This window comes from Punica granatum, chromosome 5, assembly GCF_007655135.1.
Source record: "Punica granatum isolate Tunisia-2019 chromosome 5, ASM765513v2, whole genome shotgun sequence".
Taxonomy (NCBI): Eukaryota; Viridiplantae; Streptophyta; class Magnoliopsida; order Myrtales; family Lythraceae; genus Punica; species Punica granatum.
Window position 1 is genome coordinate 30,672,607 of NC_045131.1, and position 25,358 is coordinate 30,697,964.

The following is a 25,358-nucleotide window of genomic DNA, read 5'->3' on the forward strand; positions in this document are numbered from 1 at the left end:
TAAGATATGCTGTCAACTGTTCATGAATGTGTATTCGGAGGTATGATAGACTTGTCTACAGAAATGAGATGCGACAACAATTTCATATCTTCGGATTAAGCACGCCTTTTCTTTATCGCAAGTTCTTTCCTCTTTAGGTCAGCTTCAACCTTCTTGGCCTCCAACTCCTTGTTCCTCGCCTCCAACTCCCTGTTTCTCATCTCGAACTCCTTTGCCTTAAGCTTCCTCACGTGCTCATACTGAGATGCTCTTGAATCACATCGGACAAAGATAATTTTCACCGCCTTATCTGTAGAAAGAACATTTTTACCTTTACCCTTTTTTCTTTCTCTTTGCTACTCTTTGCCTTTCGAACAAAGTAGAGGGCTCACATCTTCATCAGGGTTGAACGATGTCGTGTAACCCTCAGAAACATTTGTCTTAGTTCTCTTCGAACTATCAGTTGGATCCCAAAGTGCTCTCCATTTCAACTCCTTCGTAAGTATGTTCCAATGCAATAGGAAATTGAAATTTGATTTTATTTTGTGCTTATCTTTATATAGTTGGTGCGGAACCTCCATGATATCGTCTCCATTTGCTCCGTTTTGATGACGTCGTTTAGCAGTCTAGCAGCACCCTTCAAAGCTCCCGCAATTTAGGTTGATCTTATACCATAGTTGCTTGCAGGACTTTTCTGTTTTCTTCCAGAAGAAGGCCTCGTTGTGTTGGCGACCATATTCGTGGATTTTGTCCCAGAGTTGCCCGGCAGTTTGATCATCGCCGACCACAAAATCTTTCCCATATAATAGCCACCCACTGATTAGCAGCTCATATTGTTCCTACTGCCATTCATTCGAATTGCGACCTTCAACAACCTCATCATCATCATCATTGAGATCGATACCCTCTACGCCGCCAGTTGGAAAGTGAGTAAACGATGAATCCCCCGATGTCAAATATGGGGATTGACTGGAGCCAACAACTCTTCCAAATGCCGAACCGGTGGAGGATATGGATGATGATAATTTGGAGAGGGAAAATTCGGATTTGAATTCAGAAATTTTGAATTTGGATAGGGAAAATTTGGATTTGGATGGCGAAAATTCGAATTTGGATGAGAGTTTGAATTTTTAGAATTTGGATTTTGGGGGAAATTTGGATTTGGTATGTAAATCCAAGAGCGTTCTGAAAATGATTTGGATCTGCCATTTTCTCTTTAATCGTAGAAGAAGAAGAATTAAAGAGAATTTAAGGTGAATTTTGTTGGGTATTTATAAGAAAATTTTTTGAAAAAAATTTATAAAAAAAAATTTCAAATTGGCCACCAGTTGGGCTGTTGCCCATCTCCGTGCAGAGGTGCTTGCGCGAAGATGCGCGGGCTGGCTTCTCCAGCCGCGCGTGTTTCCACAGGTGTCCCTGTCTCTTGCCAGATGGCCAAGTAGACGCCTTGCAAGCATCGGTTAGAGATAACCTCATGTTTGAGTCTCACCTGCTCTACTCTTTCATCTCATAATTTTCATTTTTTAAAAAATAATTTCATTAATTAAGAATATTTTATTTAATGAATATATACCTTTTACTTGTTACACAAAATCTTTGTACTTGTTTAAAATAAGAAAATATATCTTTTAAAAAATATGAAAAGGCAAGGAAAAAAATTACAGGACACCGTGCATAGCACATGTATGCATCTTAACTGCTAATAAGATAGACACATAATTGTTCACCAAAAAAAAAAAAAAGAAGGAAGATAGCCTAATAGTTGGCACAGCGTCGTATCTCGTAGTCATGGTTAGGGACGGATCTAGGATTTTGGCTTAGGGTGATTCCTTTTTGGTGGATTACCAGTAATGCATATTCTCACTAACGTGTGAATTCACATTTTTACCCTCTCTGTGATAATCTATATTACCACTTACATGGGAATCATGTAGGTTCAGGAAATTTAAATCGACTTTCTTAAAAATTCACATAGATTTTGATGTGCCAAACATAACTTAGGGGAAAGGGAAAGTACCTTTACTGAATTAGTAAGAGCAAATATATGTAATTTCATTAAAAATAGAGGAATATTTTAATTTTTTTAAAATTTCAAAGGAGACGACTGTGTCCATCCCAGACTACGACTGTGTCCATCCCAAGTCAGGTTAATTACATAGTTGACACGTCACCTTCACCTGGGCAAGTTGTAAATACATATTATATCCATTTTACCCTCGTTAGCGGCTTTTTTTTAATATTTTTTTAACCCTCCATTGACTAATCACATTTCACCATCCTCACCGGAATCATTTATCGCCGCCATTTTACTTTTACCCCAAAAATGCCATGGAGCTGTTCGACGGCGACCGGCTGCTCCACGACGAGGGCATCATCCCCGACCGATTGGCTCCCTTCCCGGAGCTGCTCTGCCACCACCAGGTGCTAGCTCCGGCCGCGGCGGTCATTCACTGCCCTGACGAGACGGACATAAACATAAACCCCCTCTGCTGCCACAACCTCCCTCCGCAGAAGCTCCGGCCTATCAGGTGCACCGTTCGGTCTCCGCCCGACGCTGAAGGGCCGATTGCAGGAATAGGAGCTCTCTCGGGCTATCAGAGCACGGATGTCAGATTCTTCGACGGTCCGATTGAGTTTGGGTCGGGACTGGGCGAGGGGAGCGGGAGCGGGAAGCCGCAGCCGAGCTACGAGGGTCGGGTTGTGGATGATGAGTCAACTCAGTCAACGTGAGGCTTTGTTCATATTCTCAATAGAAAAATGCTTAATTTAATCGTCAAAAGCTTAAAGCTCGTATCTTGTTTGGATTGGCTGCACTGTTCTACCTGTTTTTTACGGATCAAGTAGCTTTCATTTGTCTGCGTGAAATTATGCTGAAGGTAGGACTAATTGGCTGATTTTGGTTAGAACAAAGCAGTTTTAAGAAAAATCCGATCAATCTACATATTTGGTTTACCGACTTTCGGAAGGATTAAAGATGATCGGTTCAAGTTGCTTATCGAAGAATGCTGCCAGTTGATATGTATGTGGTATCGACAGCTTGGCTAATCCAAAGGTTGGTTTTTTGCCAGTATACAAATGTCGGATCTTGCAACTCCCTTTTTTGCTTGTTTTATCGATATTGGTATGTTGGTTGGTATTGAAGTTTGCGTGATGGTAGTGTAGGAGTTATAGCATTGCGGATTGCAGGATGGATATTATATTATGTAGTTAGGCTATGGTAAATTGTCTTCTGAACAAAGGGATTCTTGTCTGTCTCAGTTCTTCTGCGTCGGATGGTGGTGGTGATTCATCGCCAGACATCAGAGAACCCGAGAACAGAAAGAGGAAGAAGAGAAGAACAGAGAGGAAGCTGCAGCCTTTGATCGAAACCATGGTGATGAAGGTGATGGAGAGGCAAGAGCAGATGCACCAGCAACTGATAGAGATGATTGAGAAGGGGGAAAGGGAGAGGATAAGCCGAGAAGAAGCGTGGCAGCATCAGGAAATGGAGAGGATGAAGAGAGAAGAAGAGCTGAGAGCTCGTGAGACATCTCGAAGCCTAGCCCTGATTTCTCTCATTCAGAAGATGTTGGGCCAAGACATTCCCCAACCGAGCCCACTCAACATTTTCCGCCCGGAAGAGAGGCAAGGTGAAACTCACCCTAACAAGGATGTTAACTGCGGGGATTCAGTCAATAAGAGGTGGCCCGAGGATGAAGTTCAAGCGCTCATATCCTTCCGGACTGCCGTGGCCCATAGGTTCAACGCTTCGGGATCCAAAGGCTCGGTCTGGGAGGAGATATCCATCGGCATGTCGAATGTGGGATACAAGAGGAGTGCAAAGAAGTGCAAGGAGAAATGGGAGAACATGAAAAAGTACTTCAAGAAATCGATGGGGAAAGGGAAGAAGCGGCCAGAGAATAGCAAGGCTTGCCCGTACTTCCAGGAACTCGACATCTTGTACGGGCGAGGAATTGTGAACTCGGGACACATTCCTGATATTACAAACCATGAAGGAGAACACAAGATCACTGGCGCTCAAGAAGTTCAAAGCAGCATCAATGACAGCATGAACAATCTCAAAGATGGCCATGCTGACTCACTCTAGCATTTAGAATCGGGATTTTCTCATCTTGCCGGAGCTGCCTTGTTCCTTTGTTTCAGGGTATCTACTTCTTGAGGTCTGGTTCATGTTAATAAGTAGACAGGTTCAGATCCCTTTATTTGTTTTTGTTAGCCGACAGGTTCTGATCTTTTTACTGGGTAATATAACATCTGCTGGGAACAAGTTCACTCGGTACATAGCTAATTCCCCTTTAAAAAAAAAAAGGGGGAAAGATGATATGAAATGGGCATTTTGTGTTGACAAAAGAGGAACTAAATGGAAAGATGGTATTCCGTTTAACGGTTTTTCAATTCTGAATTTGGTTTCAGTCTTGATTGCTGTTCATAGAACTCTGTCCCGAAGATTCAGGACTGTTAGATTTTACTCTAACCATATTATGAATACTAATATGAGGACCAATTTAATCCCTAAAATTCACGAAAATTGTAATCAATGAAAAAAGAGACACAAATGTGTCAGTCTTGCAGAAAGATATTTGCTGATGCTCAAAAATTGTTTAAGCGTTTGGTATGTTATTTTGTATATTTGTTAATAGTGATAGTAGGATATAATAAGTGTTTGGGAAATTACTTCTGATGTTGTTGACAAAAGATAAAATGACTGTTAAGGAACATTAACCGAAAAAAAATTGAGAATTTTAACGTTACATATATAATGTATTGTGTGTAATTTAAATAACAATAATCCAAAGGAAAAGTATTCAAACTAAAACAAAAAGGATAAATGGTATAATATAGAACAAATATTATTTTATATTAGACATAAAATAAGAATATTCATCTAATAATTATTGAAAATGTCTAGTTATTCATCAAACTAGTATTAATAGCAATACGAAACTAACCATTTCATCCACTTGAGTGAGTATGTATTGACGGTGAGTCGGGGCCAGCCTATGCAATATTGATAAGAGAATAGAATTAACCTATAAGGGTCGGTAAGAGTTCAGGATAAAATGGTGGAATTTAGAATACGAAGGGGGATAAAGTTGGAAAATTATCAAAATTATCAACTGTGGTGGAATAAACAACTCTAAAAGGCAGCTCCACCCCTGCCTTTATTTATCGCGGTGAGTTTTAGATTTGTGGTGGAAAAAGCAGAAGCAAAAGCAACCCCAAACAGACACATTTAGAACAAAACTCCGTTTTAGAAAAACAAAATTCCGTTTTGGAAAAGTAAAAAAGCATCTCAGCCTATTACATTGTACGTAAGAAAATTCCATGCACACAGCAATTCGACATATATTTATCAAAAAAAAAATGAAAGCGAAAGTTAATCATGTTTATCCAATTAAAAGTGTTAAATCACTACTTCATGTGTTGCTGTGTGGTCTGATACCACGCAGGCACTAGGGCTAGTATATATGATTCGGGTTTCATGTACAATGAGGATTGTGTTTAGCATTTGCCCATCCTGAATACATATCTATCTGCTTTGGCCTTTTGATTGATAATTATCGACAGGTGAAATTGTTGTCTATTTGTGCAATTTGATCTATAGCACAAGGAAAACTGAACGAGACTCGGCTTCATGTGACTATCGATTTCTGACATAGTGCAATACAAAAGCTCAATATGCACATTCCGTTTTAATGTGCAGAAGATATCTCCTCGTACATGGACGAACAAATCGTAATCATTCAGGCAACCGAAGTTACCAAACCGACATGTCAAACATATAATTGGCACCAAAAGAAAGAACGAACAAAACGAAGAACCACTGTATTTAATACCGCAACAATTTCGGCATTATTACATATTTGTGTCCTACGCTATGGAATGAGAAAAGATTAATCCTAAAAAAGGACAGAAGAACACTGATGTGAACGACATGGACATAGGAGTTAAGGTTTCTGTTGATTTAATTACTTAGAGGCTTGGGAGAGGAAGATGAAGATGACAATCAGTACCACCGGGAAAATGAGGAGGGAGTAACCCGGCGGCTGGAGCGGGCCCATCCCCAGCGGCAGCAGGAACAGCACCGCCGCCACCACCAATATCATCACCACTGATCCGATGCCGCATCCATATTCGTCCGCCATCTCCCTCTCTAGATAACTTGAACCGGAAACACTCTGTCTCGCACTCGCTTTCTGCTTACTATCAGAGAGTCTGAGGATGATTTGTCGATCGACCGTTGTCTGGTCGGGTCTGCATTGGGGGTTATATAAGGGCGGGAGGGGGGTGGCCGGTGGCTGAGGAGGGAGACGCGATGGTTGGCGAGAGAGCGGTTTCTGCATGAGCATGACGACTTTTGAGAAATAATCCTTTCACGCACCATTTCCATTTTCTTCTTAACTACATGATGGCCATTGGAAAAGAAAAAATAAAAATAAAATGTAATAATAATTTAGTATATATCTAAAAAAATAGTATTTTTGAATTAGGTAGAGAAAATAATTCTTAAACAAAGATGATGATATTAATACTAAATAATAATAATAATAATAATAATAATAATAATAACAATAATAATGAGTAAATTATCTCTTTATATTTAAAATAAAAAATTGATATATATTAATCATTAATCACCTAACAAAAATACGATCAACAAACAAATTAAAATGGAAAAAAAGAATTTATACTAATACATATAGCTTATCTTCAATATTAACTCTTCGAATACTGAATTCTTTCTCAAACAATTGAAACCTAGCTACACGAATTTAGATTGAAAAAATTAAAACTATTCAATTATTTGTTTTTAGGTGAACTTGCTATTACTCATCAAAATAAAACGACAAATTGTGTGAAAACATAAGCTTGACAATAATAGAGTATGATCTAACAAAAAGTACGATCAACAAACGAGTTATAATGGGAAAAAAGAATTTATACTAATACATATAGCTTATCTTCAATATGAACTGTTCGAACACCGAATTCTTTCTCAAACAATTGAAACCTAACTACACGAATTTAGATTAAAAAATTAAAAACATTCATTTATTTTTTTAGGTAAACATGTGATTACTCATCAAAATAAAACGACAAATTGTGTGAAAACATAAGCTTGACAATAATAGATCAGTATGAAGGAAGAGAAGAACTAAAAGAGAGGGCTTGGAGGCAGAGGAAACATAACGTGAAATTTGTAATTATATATCACTTTTAATAGGATTTTATACTATGAATTAAGAAAACGTAATAAGAAACACCATATATGAATTATTTCATTCTTAACCTCAAATTAGTAAATAATACTATATTGTGCATATTTTTGAATTTTCTTATAATCTAATATTTTCGAGATGATATATATATGCAAATTATTTCCTTAATAATATATAAGAAAAATATTCCTTACCTTTAAATTGAAATACCATACATATCTATATATACATATGCAATAAAAAAAGAATATATTGTATATTTCGCTATACATTCACTTTTCTTAATTATTATGAATATAAATGACAATCTATATGATAATATTTTCTTAATAAAAGAATATAAAATTTTCGTTAGGATAGACGATGATGACGTGATAACGTAAGAAAACTCCGTTTTTATATTTTTGATTATGTGGCGATGTGAGAATTCAACTTGTGATTTTATTATTATATATACATATATCATTAGAAGATTTAAAAATAGAAAATAGAAATATAAAAAGGTAATTAATTGAAAAGTATGTACGTACTCCTTTCGTACCAAAAGACGTGACCATACATGTCAGGAGACAAGATCTCATTGTGAAAAATTTCCGATATCAAGCGGGAACATTCTCCAAACCTCAACATCAATCAATGTACGTGTGCATCCCATTTTTTTCGCTCATTCATCGTACTCCAATTTGTTCTGATTGCTCAATTGACATGAAGAGATACGTGTGCCCAACTTCCTAATCACATTCGTTTTTTGGGCTTCTAATCAGAGGAATGATTTTAAGGATGATAAGGGAGAAGAGAGGAAATTAGACGAGAAGCTCGTGGTTCGTATACCCTACCGATCGAGGAATGACAAGAGGAAGATGCGATTTTTCACAACAATTGATCGTATACATGCCACGGGAATATCTCCATGGGGACCCGTAGTGATACTTACAAAGTGATTCGGAAACCGCAGACTTGTTTAAAATGAATTTGGTGCAATTAGTTTTCTGACTTAGTTGATTCGATCTTTGTATCTTTAACTTCATCCTGCTCCCTTTGCTTATCCTATTATTTTTCCTTTTGACTTAATTACGACAAATTTCTACTTACTTATTTCTTTAAGCAATTGGGAAAGAAAAATTCGATTGTTTTAAATCAAGGTTTTAAACAATGTTTTTCAAGACGTCTTTGATTGTTAATCCAGTCAAAAGATTATTATTTTAGACAATGTTGATCAATAACATATGTCGATTGTTGTTTAACTAATCTCACACTAGTCTTATAAACTAACCATTGTGAGAGTCTTATTTGAAAGTTATTATATATTATGATCCTCCTATAGCAATAGAAAGTTTTATATATAATGGATATATCACATGACAATGTCATAAGTCATCAGATGCCATCAGGTCAGACACGAATTAATTGTACACAACATTAGCCAAATCCTTAACATCAAAAGGTAACACTGAAAAAGAGAAATTATTTATAGAATTTAAATCGAGAAATAGAAAAACATGAGGAAAATGTTGCGAGGTCTTTAACATATTTAATTTAAAACACACAGAGTCGATTGAAGAAAACACAACCATATGCATAATAAACACATATCATAGCTGCAATGATCTTTTCCAAAAGCATAATAAATGGAAAAAACCTAGAAATGAACTCACCGTAACGTTCAAGTTTTTCATTTTTTTTAAAAAACTTTCTAAAGAAATTACTATTTTCTGCTTTGACCATTGTTGCTACGAGGGGATACCCATTCATGCGTGGACCCGGTCCGGTCGTACGCTGAGACACTGCATGCTCGAAGTGGAAGATGAACAAGAAGACAACGACTCGGTCCCCTCCAATGATATTTATCTCGATAACAAAAGACCGAGCTATGATACACTCGGTAAAAGACGTTTGCAGTGACCGATATCAATTAGTTCAAACGGTTCAACACTTGTTCCGCTTAAATAAGATTTTGAATTCGAGTTCTTGTGAATTCATAATATCCACGCTGGGAAATCTTTACTCTTTCGTGAACTGATTCGGTTCGATTGGATTAGTCGGGTTCAATTGGACTTTTAATTACAGAAAAGGCCTTTGACCTAACGAAGCCGAACCTGAGATTTTTTGATGCGTATCATATTTAAAAAGTTCAATTTAACTCAGCTAATCCAATTAAAACATAAAATTCTAACCTGAACCTGAGATTTTACAAAGATATTCTTCTTACGTGGGAGAAAAGAAAAGTGAAGGAAGGAGTATCACTAGAGGAGAGCAGAACCGAATACTGCTTTGACCACCTGGCACGTGGCGGTCACACTCACCGTTTTCCTGCCGACCCTCCGGTGATATCTGTACGAGGATCTGTGTCAAGTGCTCGTGATCCGCCGGTAAACATTCCATCTTCCTCGCTTTTCATCCTCTCTTTTATCTCCGCGAGAGAGAGAGAGAGGCAAAGGGCGACAGCAGGGCGACTCTTCTTCTTCCTTTCTGTCTCATCACCTGTTGATGCTTACTCAGGTGGTTCTCTCTCTCTCTCTCTCTGCGCTTCTTAGTGCTCACTTGTTTATCTCTTTGGCCTTACTGAGAAGCACCCATTTGCTCAGAGCGCCATGAAAATGGTTGCTTTTCTGTTCTTTTGATCCCAACTGCAGATAGCTACAGGTCATCCCTCTCTCTCTCTCTCTCTTTTTCTGGGTCCTGCTTGCTCTGTTGTGAGATTCTAAACCCTTTTGAGTTTTGAGTAATTACTTTTAGATTGATCGAGTCGGGAGTTTGATTTGAGTATGTAGAGCTCATTCTTAGCTTTAGTCTATGACAACGGCGGTGGGACTCCCCGACCGAGATTCGATCTCGTGGGCTCGATTGGTTGGAGGGTTTTTCCCTCAATCAATACATCTTGGTTTTGCTTGGATGAGTTTCGCGTGTTAATAGACAAAGTTTGAGTCTTTACTGAGTTTTGCTTGTGAAAATTATGTTGTCAGGCTTTGCACATTAGTTTGAGAGAGATGGGAGAGCCTCTTGGGCAGCTGAAAGTGACTGTTGTCAGGGGAAAAAGGCTGGTGATTAGGGACTTCAAGAGCAGTGACCCTTATGTTGTACTCAAGTTGGGCAATCAGGTGACCCTCTAGCCCCTTAATCCATATATGCATCTTTCCTCTTTGCCGTCTTGTGCTTAACATTTTGCTTGAGGTTCATGTCCGCTGTCTCGTTAATCACGGCAAATCCTTGTTGAAGAACTCTTTGTTGGACCCCATAATTATCATAGATTATGATTTGGATTTTGAAATAACTGTTCTCAGCACTTGAAACTTCGGAGTTTCTGATTCTGAAATATGTGCTTATTACTGTGATGTATGCTGCTGTACTCATCTACTTGTGTGGCTAATTGGGAGTTCTTGATGACAGACTGCAAAGACCAAGGTTATAAGTAGCTGTCTTAATCCTGTTTGGAACGAGGAGCTTACTCTCTCACTCTCAGAACCTGTTGGAGTGTTACACATAGTGAGTTCTGATCCTTTACGACTCCATTGTATTACTGCCCTTGCTTTGCCAATTAAGAGATCCTCCAGACCAACCTTTTCGGACATCCAGGTAAATTACAAGTGACTGTATATGCTGAGAAAGGCATTTTTGTGCAATGGAAGTCAGCTATAGATATCTGGCTCTGTGTAATTCTTAGGGGCAGTTAGAGCCTGCTTCTTTGATGAACCTTACTGAATTAATTGCTAACTTGGTTAAAAGTTTGCTCGGGAGAATGAATGGGAGAAAAGGAAAAAGTTGTTTTATGAACAGAAGTGTTGCTTAGTGGCAAAAATCACAAATCTCTTGTTAAGTCAATTTCAGTAAGTGGCTCTCTTAATGTGCTATCTGGATCTCTCCTCATCCTCTTCCATGCTCTTCCCTGCATTCGCTTTTGTTCATTCCTGATTTCTCCCCAGCTCTTGAGCATTTGGTATTTAAGTTTATACAGAGGCATTCAAATGGTTAGAATTTGTTGACAGTCTTGAAATTACTCAATTTTTCCCCCCTGAGCAGGAAGTGTTTGATAAGGACCGTTTCAAGGCAGATGATAAGATGGGGCACGCCCAAGTCAACCTTCAACCAATAGTCTCTGCTGCTCGCTTGAGGCAGATCCTAAAGTTGTCTTCAGGCGAAACGACACTGAGAAAGGTTGCCCCTGACAGTGAGAACTGTTTGGTCCGAGAAAGCTCCATCACCTTCGTAAACGGTGAGGTGGTCCAAGATGTTTATTTGAGGCTTTGCGAAGTTGAGTCGGGAGAGGTCGAACTGAAGCTCAAGTTCATAGGAGCGTCTGCTGGAGGCATGAGGTAGTGCAGAAAGATATTCGAGTTGAAGCCGAGACCCTAGCAATGGCATAGGATTTGTCCTTTGAAGTAATCTGATGAACTGAGAGAGATATTTTCTACTTGTTCATGTATTGGTTTGTCTGTAAATTGTCTTAGAATGTCTAATCTAAGTAGTTTGTGTCTGTGTGAGAATGAGAATTGTATGATTTTTTTTGGTTTGATGAACTTCCAACACCTCAGAGGTTCTATGACTGTGACTAAGTTACCGGTGGAACAATTTCATCCCAGTTTTGCAACCATAAACATTTTGGATGATGTGAGATCTCTCTATGAGAAAAATCCGTTGATTGCGGATACAAAGATGCCCGGTCCCATGGGTTTGGAGTCCTATGGGATCCGTAAGAACGACCTTTCTCCCAACTGGGCTAAGAATGGATGGCATGCATTATTTGAAAAAAATTAGGAGTTCGGTTCGAGTTTTGGAGATTGTGGTTGTAATCCAAGAATATCGAGTGGGATATAAAGTTGTTTCGATCAACGTCTGTAAAACTTTAACCGGAAAGTGATTATGGGGAATCCTTCTACTACAGAACACTGTAGTTCTGATTTTCTCCTGACTTCTGCATTGAGATAAAAATGGCTCTTACTTAAAAGAGAGCCCATTGATTAGTTGAGCGCGAAATCTCACGGAAAGCCTCGACTTGGCGCGCTGAAATATCAACTGGGTCGTCATCCCTTCGCTTCTCCTCTCCATTCGTCGATTCTAACCATTCGATTGTTGAGTTTGAGTGAATTCCCAATGAGCCTGAGATTGAGAACGCTGTCTGTAAATCCGACAAGCCCCGCAAATCCTGAGAATGACACGGCGGGGAAGCAGACAAGGTTTGATCTTGGAAACGGAAGCGAGGTCCTCTACGTGCCCCGGTTCTTGCCGAGCGATAAATCATGGGAACTCTTCGATTACCTCGACAGCCACATTCCCTGGACCCGACCCACCATACGGGTCTTCGGCCGCTCCTGCGTTCAGGTGGTTGATTTTCCCCATGTTTCTGTTTGGTCTTGTCGTTCTTCCTGTTCGAATCTCATCATCATGAGAGAATGTCAGGTTTCTTGATTGATAGATTTCAGATTTGAGTCTTTGATTGGATGATGAGCTTCCATGTCTGCAATAACAGCACAAATGTCGAACCTTTGTTAACTGAAGAGCTTATTGTTTGATGGGGCTTGATAGACAGAATGGGCTCAGTAGGTTGCAGGCATATATCTTGTTCTCAACAAAATCAGGTCAAAATTTAAGACACAATTCTCAACATATCTGTTTGTTCTCACCTAGTGGAAGTAATAGACTGGTCGAACAGATTTTCAAAATCACGGGTTTTGCATTGCAGCCGAGGGACACCTGTTACGTAGCGAGCGCAGGCCTCCCCGACTTGGTTTACAGTGGATATTCGCCCCGTGCCTATTTGTGGGACGAATTCCCTCCACTTAAGGAGATCTTGGAGATGGTGAGTTGGGATGGATTTCCCGGACATGCTCGGGCTTTATCGAATTGTTTTAGACTGCTGATTGATATTAATCTCTTGTTTGACAACTTGTCTGGAAGGTTCACAAGGCGCTTCCTGGGAATAGATTCAATAGCTTGCTGCTGAATCGGTATAAAGGTGGGAATGACTATGTGGGTTGGCATTCTGACGATGAGAAGCTTTATGGCTCAGCTCCTGAAATCGCCTCAGTCTCCTTCGGTTGTGAACGCGAGTTCTTTCTGAAGAAGAAACCGAGTAAAATTTCTCATGGTAATGCAATTTCCTTCTGGTTTCTCGAGAAACACCGTGTGTTTGGCTCCTGATTGTGTTGCAAGCCGTAGAAATGTAACAGATTCCTTTGAGCAGCTGTTCGAACCGATGGCGAGCCTGCAAGCAAGAGAGCAAGGAAGAACACTGATTCAGATCAGCGATCATTCATGCTAAAACACGGCTCGATGCTGGTGATGAGAGGCTACACGCAGAGGGACTGGATCCACTCTGTTCCTAAACGTGCCAAAGTGGAAGCCGTCCGAATTAACCTGACCTTTAGGCATGTCCTTTCGTAGCTGTCCTCTTGCTTCAATCATATGAGACTTCTCGGCATGTCCTTGAGTGGACTTACGGATATAGATATGGAAAACTTGAGTCACAGACAGATATGCATAAGCAGCTTTGGTTTATGATCTGAAGAAGCAGTGATTCTGCAGAATATGATATGGTCGATGTATCCTGCTTCCCTTGAATGTGTATACATGGGGACCTCCAACCATGTTATGCAAATGGACTGCTCGGTTTGAATCGACGAGAGGATGAATTTGCAGCAGCTTTGATCTAATTTCGACAAATGTTATGTTCGAGCATGGACTGCTTCGCGCACTCTCTTCGTACAGTTCGTGCTTAAGTTTTCCCATAGCGCTATCGATTGTTTCATGAGTTATGTTGCTGATGGAAAATGAAACTATTGCGAAGAAAATTTCGATTTCACGGCAAATAGATTGTTAATTAATAGTTGAGATATAAAATAAGTAGAAGCAATTTCATCTAATCGCGCCATGGACCTGCAGCCTGCTCAGAAAAAACAATGCTTGCAGGCAATTAATTTAACTGGAACTATGATTTTAGAACTTTTGTCCAAACATTAGTTTCGCTTGAAAAATTGGCCAAAAGCTTATATCTCCTATCCTATGGCACTTCTAAGCATGATATAAATTTTGGGTAATTTTATTTCAGGTGAGGAAGCAATAATCAAATTGTAATAAATAATAAAGAAACAAAGGGATTAGTGGGGTCGAATTATTTAAGAATCTCACCATAACATCACGGTGCTCTAAACCAATGTAAAGAAAAGCAATAACGAACATAGCAGCACCTGAATGTGAGTATTGTGGAAGAGAGGATGAAGCTAGGGACCACTCAATTCTTCTTCACCTGTCAAATAATGAAGGGCGTATGGGCCAGGCAGCGGGGACAAAAGAAGAAGACCATCGTAGTAGGATGGGACTCCGAGTTCAATTGGATCACGACTATGCAACCATTTATGAGGCTGCTATGGCCTTCGTATGTCTTATCATATATGGAGGGAGCGAAGGGCACGCATATACAGAAGAGGACCTCCTCGCTCGGTGGGCTAGCTTGGTACAACAAATGATTCAGCCCCCGTACAAATGAGAGTCATGTCCTTGAACAATTTCGAGAGTAAGAAGGTTCACTCTTGTGCAGCTAGTCCAGAGCTATTATCTGTTTTTTTTAAAAAAAAAAATTTGATGTCATGGATAATTCTTGGATTTCATGACAAAATATTCAGTCGTGAGTCCCTATACGAAATGTTAGGATAATGTTTTGTATAAGAAAAATAACTTTTCGTACAAAATAACAATAGACTAATTCATGCATGCAGTCGACTGATTATTTCATATGAATGTTATTCTTCTCGTACCAAACTGAGTACAAAATCATTTCGTATGAAAGTTCGTGAGTGAATATTCGGGATTCAAAAATTTCCTTTAATGGTAGTACTTGGATATGCAGTGTACTTTGTAAATAGTTTTTAGGGGATTTTTACTTCAAATGGTATATGATTTATCCGTTTTGTCAAATTTATCATTTTTTTTGTCAGATATATCACATGGTTTACTTTTTGCATCAAATCTATTCTGACGTTATCTTTTCTGTCAACATCTAACGGCCATGCTGACGTGGCACTTGGAGGGATAGTGCACCACACTTGTCACGTAAGCGCCACGTCAACACGGCCGTTAGATGTCGACAGAAAAGATAATGCCGTGATATATTTGATGCAAAAAATAAATCATGTGATAAATTTGATAAAAAAAAAGATACGATAAATTTGACAAAATAGATAAATCATAAGTTATTTTAAGTAAATTCCCCTAATTTTTAATCAATGATATATCACCACTTAAAAAAATAATAATAACACAGGTTGTTGGGGTCAGATGCGTCCGTCCACAACAGAGATTATGAGAGGATTTCCAGAACATGAATTTATTTATTAATGTATTTATATTTAATAATTAAAATCCTGATTATGTGAATATGATAATCACATGATGAAGATCCTAATCACGCTTAAGAAGGATCGAAATTGGATTAGAAGATATGCCTCTCTGGCACACTCTTCGTGAAGTTCGAACATGTCTCCCTGTCTCCATCTCCATCTTCATCGTCAGTAAGCAAAGCAAACTCGTTCTTCGCTTTTGCTTCCTTTAATGCCCGAAACACTATTCCCCATCCCTTCTCTCCGCTCCTTCCCCTGTTCGAAACGGGCTCTGTTCTTTTGTTCAATTCAGCTATACAGTTGTGGTTTTTCTCATTGCCCCTTCGGGAGTTGCTGCCCCCCTCGTTCCCGTTGGAACTCCGGAAATGGTATCTTCTTCGGACACGATTCAACCGCGAGGTTATTCGCTCGTTTGCTTTTTCTCTCTGTTGTTTACTTATCGCGGGAAAGATGGCTGGGGATGCTCTGTTCTGTGATTCATACTGGTGGTTGAGTTGATCACCTAGCAATTCATTGTGATGAGGGAGAGGAAAGTGTTATCTTTTTCATGAAAATGTTCGAAGTAGTTGATGGGGCTCTCGCGGGAACTTTGCCGATAGAAACTATAATTTAGGAGACATGATGCTTGTCATTCATCGCAGATGTTTGTATTGTGGGTGTTGCCCGGACACCTATTGGCGGCCTCCTCGGCTCTCTGTCTTCACTCTCAGCTACCCAACTCGGGTCCATAGCCATTCAATGTAAGGAGTCGACTTACGAGTCTTGCCACTCTTCTCTATCTGCGTCCTCTTTGTAAGTGGTGTAGTGTAGCTGAACAAGCCAGTTTTTATTAAATAGTCTATGATCGGTTTCCTATGTAGGTGCGCTCAAAAGAGCAAATGTTGATCCGTCACTCGTGCAAGAGGTCTTCTTCGGGAATGTTCTTAGTGCGAATCTAGGGCAGGCCCCAGCTCGACAGGCCGCATTAGGGGCCGGTATACCCAATTCGGTTGTCTGCACCACTATTAACAAAGTCTGCGCATCGGGAATGAAAGGTGTGTGTTTGTGTGACCTTTTGCTTCTTTGAAAGTTAAGCATTCTTGATGAAGTCGTGTTATCCGTTGTGTATAACAATAGCTAGTCGATCTTTATTTTAGCGACGATGATTGCCGCACAAAGTATACAATTGGGCATGAATGATGTTGTTGTGGCTGGTGGCATGGAGAGCATGTCAAACGCACCAAAGTATCTAGCTCAAGCAAGGTGAGCTTCTTTAGATCAAACATCTTTCTGTGACAATGTCTAGAACTTTCATGTTCAGTTTGATGTAATTCAGTGAATGCAATGGATTGCCACTACTAGACTCTCTTAGCAACACGTTCACTCTCTTAGCATCATTTTTCCTTCTGTTTGTGACCAGAAATGGTTCCCGCCTAGGGCACGATATAGTTATTGATGGCATGCTGAAAGATGGACTATGGGATGTTTACAATGATTTTGGAATGGGCGTTTGTGGAGAAATTTGTGCCAAGCAACATGGCATCACAAGGGAAGAACAGGTGACTTATAGATATCTCTTTAGATCATTTAAAAGACAATCGGTGTGAAGGAGTCGGATTTGCATGAACATTTCTTTTGGTACATTTGGTGGTTAGGATTCTTATGCAATCAGGAGCTTTCAGCGTGGAATTGTCGCACAGAAGAATGGTTGCTTTGCATGGGAGTTGGTTCCAGTGAGTCTGAGACTCTTATATAACACGACTTTACATAATCATTGATATTCTCTGATCTCAATTTTTGAAGTGTTTGCTCAACAGGTTAAAGTCTCCTTGGGAAGAGGAAAGCCGCCTGCAATTATCGACAAGGATGAAGGCTTAGAAAAGGTGAAGGCTTTGAAACATGAGCTACTCATGTTCAAGTGAAGCTTTTGAGATATCTGTTTTTCCAATTTCTTGTATTCAATAGGTTTTAAGTTGCCGAGTCATGGAAAAGGGGAGAAGCAAGGGGGAAACTGAGAGTTCAAAAAATTTCGTAAAAGAATTTCAGTTTGTGCAGATTTCGTATGAGGATCTATGTTCTTTTTCAATTTTAACTCTTCATTGGCAGAGTAGATCTTGAACTTTCATAAAATTCAATGCATCATTGGATCGTGTAGAAGAACAGCAAACCATTCATTTTGCATTGGATATTTAATATCTCTTCATATTGTTCTCTTGGTTCCGGTGGTTGCTTTTATCAAACTTTGAGCTTTAAATTCAGGATGCTTCCTTCTCTTTCCTGTAAATTGTTTATGTTTCCACAGTTTGACGGGGCCAAACTGAGGAAGCTCAAACCGAGTTTCAAGAATGGAGGTACTGTCACTGCAGGCAATGCTTCCAGCATAAGGTACTTCCCATTTGATCTAATTCTCTCCCTCATTAACTTTTACAGGTAAAAATCACACGTCATTATTTTCTGGCTTTTCTTTTTCTGTTTTTATTTTTATTTTCGAGAAATAACACTTACAAATAAGCTACCACACGCCCAAACCCCCTTCCAGTGATGGTGCAGCTGCATTAGTGTTGGTTAGCGGGAAGAAGGCACTTGAACTGGGGTTGCAAGTCATTGCTCGAATCACAGGATACGCCGATGCAGCTCAGGTACTAGAAACGTATCGTACTAATTGTGAGCAAATATAGTATCTGAACCAGGAAAGATGTTGATGAAAGAAGTAATATTAGCAAATTCTTGAAAAGGAAATAAGTGTTGAATCTCTGTACTCCTTAGTCGATTGGCATTGTTCTTTTCTAAAGTTGATGCTGTCTCTCAGGCACCTGAATTGTTCACGACTGCTCCCGCCCTTGCAATCCCAAGAGCCATTTCAAATGCCGGTCTTGCAGCTTCTCAAATTGACTACTATGAGATAAATGAAGCATTTTCTGTAAGTTTATATATTAATGGTTCAATCCCATGACCTTTGCCAATCTTCTTGATCACATCTATTTATTAATGCATGATTTATATTCTCATCATCTCCTCTTGATGTAGGTTGTAGTTCTTGCTAATCAAAAGCTTCTCGGCTTGATCCTGTGAGTGTTCTTCTGTAGAACTTCATGTGATTTCGCTTCAAAACTTGTCCTTTAAATGAAGTCCTTGTTCTTAGTAGTGTCTGCTTTTACATCTCGTGAATGCAGGAGAGAGTCAATGTGCATGGAGGAGGTGTGTCTCTTGGGCATCCAATAGGATGCAGTGGGGCTCGTATATTGGTGACGTTGTTAGGGGTATCTTCTCTCGTCACTTCACCTCATTTGATGTCTGCTGTGATTCTATTGACTTTCTTTCGTGATAAAACTCAGATCGTAATTTGACCAGCGTCCTTTGCAGGTACTGAGACAGAGAAATGGGAAGTATGGGGTTGCAGGAATATGCAACGGAGGAGGAGGGGCATCGGCCCTAGTTCTCGAGCTCATGTAAGCACTCTTCTATATTCTTGGTAAGCCATGAAAGCTTATTTATTCTATCTATATGTACGATTCAAGGAAAGCTTTGCTTGTTGCAGGTCAGGTCCAAAGGTGGGACGGTCCTTATTATAAAAACATAGAATTAGGCCAAATGGTATGCTTAGTTCGGGCCAAAGAACAATATAATTCTATTACATTTTGTCTTTGTTCTTTGTAGTAGTAAAGATATGCCGTAGAAAATAAATGTAGTAAATCCGATCCTCGAGTGTGTATTAATCTCAGCCAGCAAACCGAGACAAGCCTCTAGTCTCACTGAAAACATAGATGTACAATAGAAGGGTAAGCGCACAGAGACTTTGTTTAAATAAGAGAACCATCTGTTGCCCTTTCTGCCTTCTTATTTCGGTGAAACCAACCATCTCAACCAATGAAATTACAGTATCTCACCTTATTGGCTGAGACTTAAGACTAGTTTTCTTTTGACTTAACAAACTATACCACATGATTATAAGACAGTAAAAAAGGTGGTACACAGCATCACGACTTTCAAATAAATAAAAGTAATTTGTGGGGGGGGGGGGGGGGGGTTGAAAAAACCAAATTCAACATTAGTAAGCTTAAGAGAGGAAGGAATAATTAATATTAATTAATTAGTTGCAGGGAAGAAATGAATATTACAACCATCTGTAACAGATGAGTCCCTAAGTCAGCTGACAAAGATAAGATAGCTCTTAGCTTATCTCATTCAGTTTACAAAAATACATACAATCGAGGAACTTCTCCGACTTACGGTACCCGGAAATCGTATAGATACATAAGGCAGCCAGGCAGGCCTCTTTCAGCACATCCATTTTAATATTGTACTAGTCAAAATGGGGACCCTCAAGAAAGCCCCTCGAATGACAATAATGGAAGTGATGACTCCGTTTTTAAGGAGTGCCTGGGTGAAGCTGTAAGTCTCAGTCTCCTCCATTGATCTTCATCCCGTTAATTGATTGAGAGAGCCCGTTCGAGTTCTCAATCTTCTGGAACTCTGACTCAATTGTCTTGGCAATTTCGGTCCCTTCTGGGCGAGGGTCAGGAACGCTTACGTGGAATGAACCCTGCTTGACAGGCGCAACGGGCTCACGGATCAGAGACTGCTCCTTCATGTAGTTGTAGAGGTCCCAGTGGAAGGGATGGTCCAGTGAGAAGCAATTTTCGTTTCCTTGGCCTGAGAAGCGAGACGATCCCGACCCTGAGCCTTCCCGCTTAATGAAATGAGGGAGAGAAGCTTCATCCATTATCTACAAAGGAAATTAAAAACAAATGGAGAAAAAATAAATTATACATGGTTTTTCCACAAAAGTAGCATGGTGAAGTGGAGGAACTAATTATACATGAAATGGGAACTAATCAGATCCTTCTATAATCAGGCAAAGATGTTGGCTCACTAGCCGGGTGCTCAGTGTGTGGCCATATGCTCATGTGCTATAACTAAGCCGGTTCTTCCTCGTCATTTCTATGAAGGATCCCAGAATATTTGTCTGCAGTCGTCTATACCAGCAGCAGTCAGAGAAATATGGAGCCTAGTAAAATATACCAAAGCTTGAATTGTACAAGAAGAACAAGCAAAATATTCACCTCACAGACCCCTTGTTTAAGATTCTATGGGATTCATGAAGAATGCCAGAATAACTTGAATCGATAGGCCTTGAGTTGCTCATAGGCCCAGCAGTGGAAAAGACACATGAAACATGGAGTCACAGTAAACTACAAAGAGGAGTAATGAGAAGAATGTACCTCTAATAACTCCTGTCTTCCTGAGCCACTCAACACCTTGACCTTTCTTCTCGTCCTCTCTTGCAATAGGGGCTTGACGACCTGTTAATCATCAAAAGCATTAAGCAGTGATGGCTATTTGCTAACAAATGCCTGACATTTTATGAACTATGGGCAATTCATTAGAAAGACAAGAATCAAAATATGGAATCAAGTAAGAAAATATACTTGGAATTAGAACAAGTACAAAAAACAGGCTTCGCTTACCTTCCAACAGGCAGAAAAGATGTATGGGGCATTTGCAATATAATATGTATTCGTCTTCTCAGGGTAGTTCAAGTCATCAACTGTCGATATAAGGGTCAACAACTGAACAAGATAAAAGATGACACCAGTGAGAATATGTACTATCTTCTTCTTACTTTATCCCAAACTAAAAAGGAACTATACCAAGTAAAATTAAGGGAAGGAACAATGCCTTAAAAAAAATACAGCAGGATGGTAAAAGAACTTCTTTGCAGGGAATACCTTAATTTGGTTGAGTGCTGAGAACTTCAGCCCCGTCATATCTAGAATCTTCAAGCAGGTGGTGATGGGCCTTCCGTGCTTTTTTGATGCTGCAGGCTGTAACATCTATGGGCTAAGATAACTACTGGATCAACTAAGCAAAGAATGTATAGATTCCAACACTCACCAAGATCACACGATCCCGATATTCATTGATTTGGATGTGCGACTGCACGTAGTAGTGAACCTAGAAAAAACAGAAATTTATTGATCACTAAACGAGGGAATATTTCTTAATTGGAGCACACAGTGTTAACACTGATATATCTGTTCTATAGTTGAAAATTTAAAAATGCAGCAAGAAGCCATTTTTGTAAGATACTTACAGATGCTTTATCAAAGGTGCTAAGTCCGAGTCCAACAGCGAAAACAGGAAGGCCCTGCATAGTAATCCGTCCAAGTAAAGATGAAAACTGTAGGGTGGAGTTCAAAATGAGAAGACACGACTCTGAAGAAGCACACCTCTCTGGAGTAGCCTGATAGTCCAATCAGCTGGGAATCACGCACTGATCTATACAAGTCGGTAGGAATTATGGGTTTCTGCAAGAGGAATTCATATCGAAGTTTCAATTTTTACAAGATGCTCGATTTCTAAGATATTATAACGAACAAGAAATAAAACGAGAGACTGAGGAACTCAACGAGGGGAACTTTATCTCACCGCTAGGATGTTATCAATCTCATTCTGGATTCTCCAATTCAGACAATCCAACAACTGAAAAGGTTCGGATAAAATCCAGTCATTATATCTCTCTCATGGAAAGGGCATGGCAAGTATTTGGGTCATGTGATAATTCCCTACCATTTTATGGGCTTTGGCAACATTTCCCTCTCTTGCTTTTAGAAATCGCACCAGAGTTTCAGTCAGATACCCTTGATGGACATTCTGAGATACAAGAGATTCGTGTTAAATTGAAATAATACTTGCAACTTAACGTATGAGATTGTGAGACAATGAAATGCCACAAGTATAAGAGCTTCTTTGGCCACAGTCACAATGTTTTTGTCTACCTCGTGATCATCGTCAAAATATGAGCAAGAACAAGGTGAATTGATTTAATTAATCTTCCATGGAAACCTCAGACACCAAAACCCAGTGGAGAAATGAAATCAGGAAGCATCTAGATCGGGCATTCATCTGCCAACTCAGGTGAATAAAACTACCAGCTCCAAAGACATTCTGAGATACAAGAGATTCGTGATAAATTGCAATAATACTTGCAACTTAACGTATGAGATTGGTGAGACAATGAAATGCCACAAGTATAAGAGCTTCTTTAGCCACAGTCGCCATGTTTTTGTCTACCTCATGATCATCGTCACAATATGAGCAAGAACAAGGTGAATTGATTTAATTAATCTTCCATGGAAACCTCAGACACCAAAACCCAGTGGAGAAATGAAATCAGGAAGCATCTGGATCGGGCATTCATCTGCCAACTCAGGTGAAAAAAACTACCAGCTCCAAAGACACCAAGAAATCGCAGTGTCAGTGACCCGATTGCCTACTATCCTCGCAGATCGGACAATCTAATGAATCTGTCGGTAGAATTCAGTCACACAACAAACACTTGCAAAAGCTCAACTCCTCAACAGCAAATCAAGAGCATGTCTATGGTAGGATCCGGATAGCTGCAGGAGTAGACAAACTAAAATTGACCACAAGACAGAACCCCCAGAAAAACATCCTGAAGGAAGAGAGATCAGAGAGAAGGTGAAGTGGGTGAAATGAGATGAATGCAGACCTCAAATGTTCTCTTCAACAGCTCATCAACTGCCCACAGAGCAAAATACAAGAAACCTAGATGGTTAGCCGACAAAGCAGCAAACTTTGAGAGCAGGAATGAACAAGAAACACATAAAATGGCAAACCCATGATTTCTTTTCTTGTCTGTGAACTACTCACCTCGATCCATTAATGCTTTCAGCTCCCAGATCGCCTCCTGTGACACCGCCCCCATGGTTTAAAATTGCGTTGCCCCCTCCCCAATGAAATGCGGAGCACCCGAAGAGTTCTCCTCCCCAACTTTTATGGGGTTCTCTCTCTCGTTGACTCCTTTTCCACTGATACAAGTCCACTGGAAAAGTAACCCCCGCAAATACAAAAGGGACGGGACCTTGGGGAATCTACAATGGAGCAGACTCAAGAGGCAAGAAGAGGCAAATGGGTGGTCAGCCAATAGGGGCGGGCCATGGGAAGAAGGGGAAATGGCTCAGCAATTTATTCCCTTAGCCTTCACAGAGGTGAGAAGAGATGGAACTGAGCAAGGTAAGGCAAAGGCAAAGGCAAAAGCAAGGCAAGGCAAGGCCTTTGCTTGCTGCTCTGTTGGGTGAAGAGTCAGATCTATGGAAAAGAGAACAAGGTACAGAAATTTTGTACTCTTTTGACTTGGGGTTGTGTTTGCAGAGTAGAAAATACTTAAAAAAAAAAAAGAAGCAGAAAAATGCAAAAAACGGAAGCTTCAGAATCTCTGGTGGGCGTGGCCATGGGTGATGCCTCTCGTTTGTTACCTTACCACCGTTTCAGTTGTTCCTTTCCGTCCATTTTCACTGCGTTGGGGTTTCCAACCAACACCCCCGACGAACCTCCACCGTTGGATCCGATGTCCCCATCCCCACCCGTGTCCGAGCCACTGCTGTTGCTGTCGGTGTCGTGTTGGATCGGTAAAAAGGCCAGATTTTTTAGTCAAATTGCCTTCTTTCTGGCACGAAAGTAAAGAGAAAAAAGCAAAAGGGCGAAGAACGAAAAGAAAGAAAAAAAGAAGGGAAAGAAGCAAACATCAAAAGTTCGTGTGCGAAATCAGCTTGGTGAAGTCTAGAGATGATCTTATCATTACATTGTCTGTAAATATCTAGTCTATCTCTTCATTCAATCGACTCGTACGTCTAACCTATCGAGTCGAGTAGAAGATCGCAAGTTCAAGTCTCGATCAAGACATACATGAATCACTCAATACCATTCATCAAGTCTTATGATCACGAATTTTTTCAAATTGTTTTAGGTTACTCGGATCAATATATATATATATATATATATATAGAGGTTGTAATTAGGGGTTTTGGTCTCACCTTCGAGATTGGCCTGATGCAACTTCTCAAGATATTGTTTTCTCAACAGAGGGTTCTGGATTTCTTCTGCTATTCCGAGCAGGAATTCTTGATCCCTAGTTAAGACATTTATCGATTTTTCATCTGACGAATGTTCATCAGACGACCAGTCAAGTTCATCCATCTGCAAACTCTCCTCGCTGGCAGTTGAGAAGTCTGTCTCAGAGTCGGAAGACTCTATCAACAGATTGTAGATTTGGTCTTTTATGGCATCATCAATTTCGAGTTGATGAATCTTTTTGTTGAAGTAGCAGTACCTCTGGGTATGGCCAGTTTTCCCGCACTTGAAGCACTTAAAAGAGGAGCTGGATTTTTTCTCACTCTTATCAGTGGTTTGTGGTTTTGAGGGAATCCTAGACTTTTTATGAAAATGTTTGGGCTTGTGTTTTCTGCTGCAGTCCCCACTGCAGGTTTTGGTTTTTTCGACCTTTTTGTTGACCTGAAAAGAGGGATCGAATTGCTGGCAAGAACAGACATTGAGTCTGTTTCCCCGTCCTGTATATCATTTTGTATTTTCTCAAGACTGTCGTCTTGCAGCAGTTCAAATAGCCAATTGTGTAACCACTCTTGAGCAGATTCCACAGCCATTTCCTGCATGAGATGTATTAGTCTGTCTTGTAAACACATTTATCAGAGACAAAATGGAATTTTATTTTGTTTCCAAGCCTGTGCGTCTCAATGCCAGATGCAGTGACAAGAAACGGTTTTAAAAGCTGGATGAATGGGGTTCCTAGTATGACCTTATGATTAAGGTTTTTCACCAGGAGGAATGATGTTTTGTACCGGACTCTATTTTGTTCAACTTCTACTTCGCTCAACTTATACTGGATGTCGAGCTTAGTACCACTAACCGAAGAAAGTGATTCAGTTGTTTTTTCATAGAATCTGGCAGGAATGAGTTGTTCATTAATGCAGTTTTCATCTGCACCTGTGTCAAACAGAGCAGTTGCATCAACGAACAGATTATCGCTTAT

The 25,358-nt window shown here is 39.9% G+C and overlaps 5 protein-coding genes across 17 annotated transcripts; 4 read left to right on the forward strand and 1 right to left on the reverse strand.

The window, feature by feature from the left end:
• The first annotated feature begins 2,241 nt into the window (after positions 1–2,241).
• On the forward strand, positions 2,242–4,355 carry LOC116206683 (trihelix transcription factor GT-2). Its single transcript, XM_031539480.1, has 2 exons — positions 2,242–2,705; positions 3,238–4,355. Exons 1-2 carry the CDS (start codon positions 2,308–2,310, stop codon positions 4,064–4,066), a joined length of 1,227 nt encoding a protein of 408 aa, XP_031395340.1. The 5' UTR covers positions 2,242–2,307; the 3' UTR covers positions 4,067–4,355.
• Positions 4,356–9,541: 5,186 nt separating this feature from the next.
• LOC116206737 (protein C2-DOMAIN ABA-RELATED 11) lies at positions 9,542–11,749 on the forward strand. Of its 7 annotated transcripts, none has more exons than XM_031539539.1 (5): positions 9,548–9,698; positions 9,785–9,892; positions 10,163–10,297; positions 10,587–10,772; positions 11,217–11,749. In XM_031539539.1, the coding sequence occupies exons 3-5, from the start codon at positions 10,187–10,189 to the stop codon at positions 11,511–11,513; spliced, it is 594 nt and encodes a 197-aa protein (XP_031395399.1). In that variant the 5' UTR covers positions 9,548–9,698; positions 9,785–9,892; positions 10,163–10,186; the 3' UTR covers positions 11,514–11,749. The 7 variants fall into 7 exon arrangements, with proteins under 7 accessions (XP_031395395.1, XP_031395400.1, XP_031395399.1 ...); XM_031539537.1 differs by having other exon boundaries at positions 9,785–9,842; XM_031539541.1 differs by having other exon boundaries at positions 9,559–9,698; positions 9,785–9,842; positions 10,587–10,682.
• Positions 11,750–11,925: 176 nt separating this feature from the next.
• LOC116206736 (DNA oxidative demethylase ALKBH2) lies at positions 11,926–14,041 on the forward strand. Of its 3 annotated transcripts, XM_031539533.1 has the most exons (5): positions 12,374–12,515; positions 12,720–12,772; positions 12,877–12,993; positions 13,092–13,281; positions 13,378–14,034. In XM_031539533.1, the coding sequence occupies exons 1-5, from the start codon at positions 12,434–12,436 to the stop codon at positions 13,575–13,577; spliced, it is 642 nt and encodes a 213-aa protein (XP_031395393.1). In that variant the 5' UTR covers positions 12,374–12,433; the 3' UTR covers positions 13,578–14,034. The 3 variants fall into 3 exon arrangements, with proteins under 3 accessions (XP_031395394.1, XP_031395392.1, XP_031395393.1); XM_031539534.1 differs by lacking the exon at positions 12,720–12,772 and having other exon boundaries at positions 11,926–12,515; positions 13,364–14,041; XM_031539532.1 differs by lacking the exon at positions 12,720–12,772 and having other exon boundaries at positions 11,926–12,515; positions 13,378–14,018.
• A 1,555-nt stretch (positions 14,042–15,596) lies between these two features.
• On the forward strand, positions 15,597–19,346 carry LOC116206734 (probable acetyl-CoA acetyltransferase, cytosolic 2). 3 transcript variants are annotated; one of them, XM_031539527.1, is made up of 14 exons: positions 15,597–15,897; positions 16,171–16,269; positions 16,390–16,563; positions 16,666–16,771; positions 16,929–17,067; positions 17,164–17,241; positions 17,326–17,391; positions 17,811–17,893; positions 18,048–18,147; positions 18,318–18,428; positions 18,536–18,576; positions 18,682–18,768; positions 18,860–18,957; positions 19,047–19,346. In XM_031539527.1, the coding sequence occupies exons 1-12, from the start codon at positions 15,741–15,743 to the stop codon at positions 18,728–18,730; spliced, it is 1,203 nt and encodes a 400-aa protein (XP_031395387.1). In that variant the 5' UTR covers positions 15,597–15,740; the 3' UTR covers positions 18,731–18,768; positions 18,860–18,957; positions 19,047–19,346. The 3 variants fall into 3 exon arrangements, with proteins under 3 accessions (XP_031395387.1, XP_031395386.1, XP_031395388.1); XM_031539526.1 differs by having other exon boundaries at positions 18,872–18,957; XM_031539528.1 differs by having other exon boundaries at positions 15,604–15,928; positions 18,872–18,957.
• Positions 19,347–19,565: 219 nt separating this feature from the next.
• Positions 19,566–23,672, reverse strand: LOC116206735 (phosphatidylinositol/phosphatidylcholine transfer protein SFH9). Of its 3 annotated transcripts, none has more exons than XM_031539529.1 (11): positions 23,183–23,672; positions 23,022–23,077; positions 22,079–22,162; positions 21,938–21,991; positions 21,739–21,816; positions 21,603–21,656; positions 21,404–21,463; positions 21,238–21,333; positions 20,977–21,078; positions 20,731–20,811; positions 19,566–20,234 (listed from the first exon to the last, which is right to left on the reverse strand). In XM_031539529.1, the coding sequence occupies exons 1-11, from the start codon at positions 23,235–23,237 to the stop codon at positions 19,908–19,910; spliced, it is 1,047 nt and encodes a 348-aa protein (XP_031395389.1). In that variant the 5' UTR covers positions 23,238–23,672; the 3' UTR covers positions 19,566–19,907. The 3 variants fall into 3 exon arrangements, with proteins under 3 accessions (XP_031395389.1, XP_031395390.1, XP_031395391.1); XM_031539530.1 differs by having other exon boundaries at positions 23,022–23,050; positions 23,183–23,670; XM_031539531.1 differs by lacking the exon at positions 23,022–23,077 and having other exon boundaries at positions 23,183–23,669.
• Positions 23,673–25,358: the final 1,686 nt, after the last annotated feature.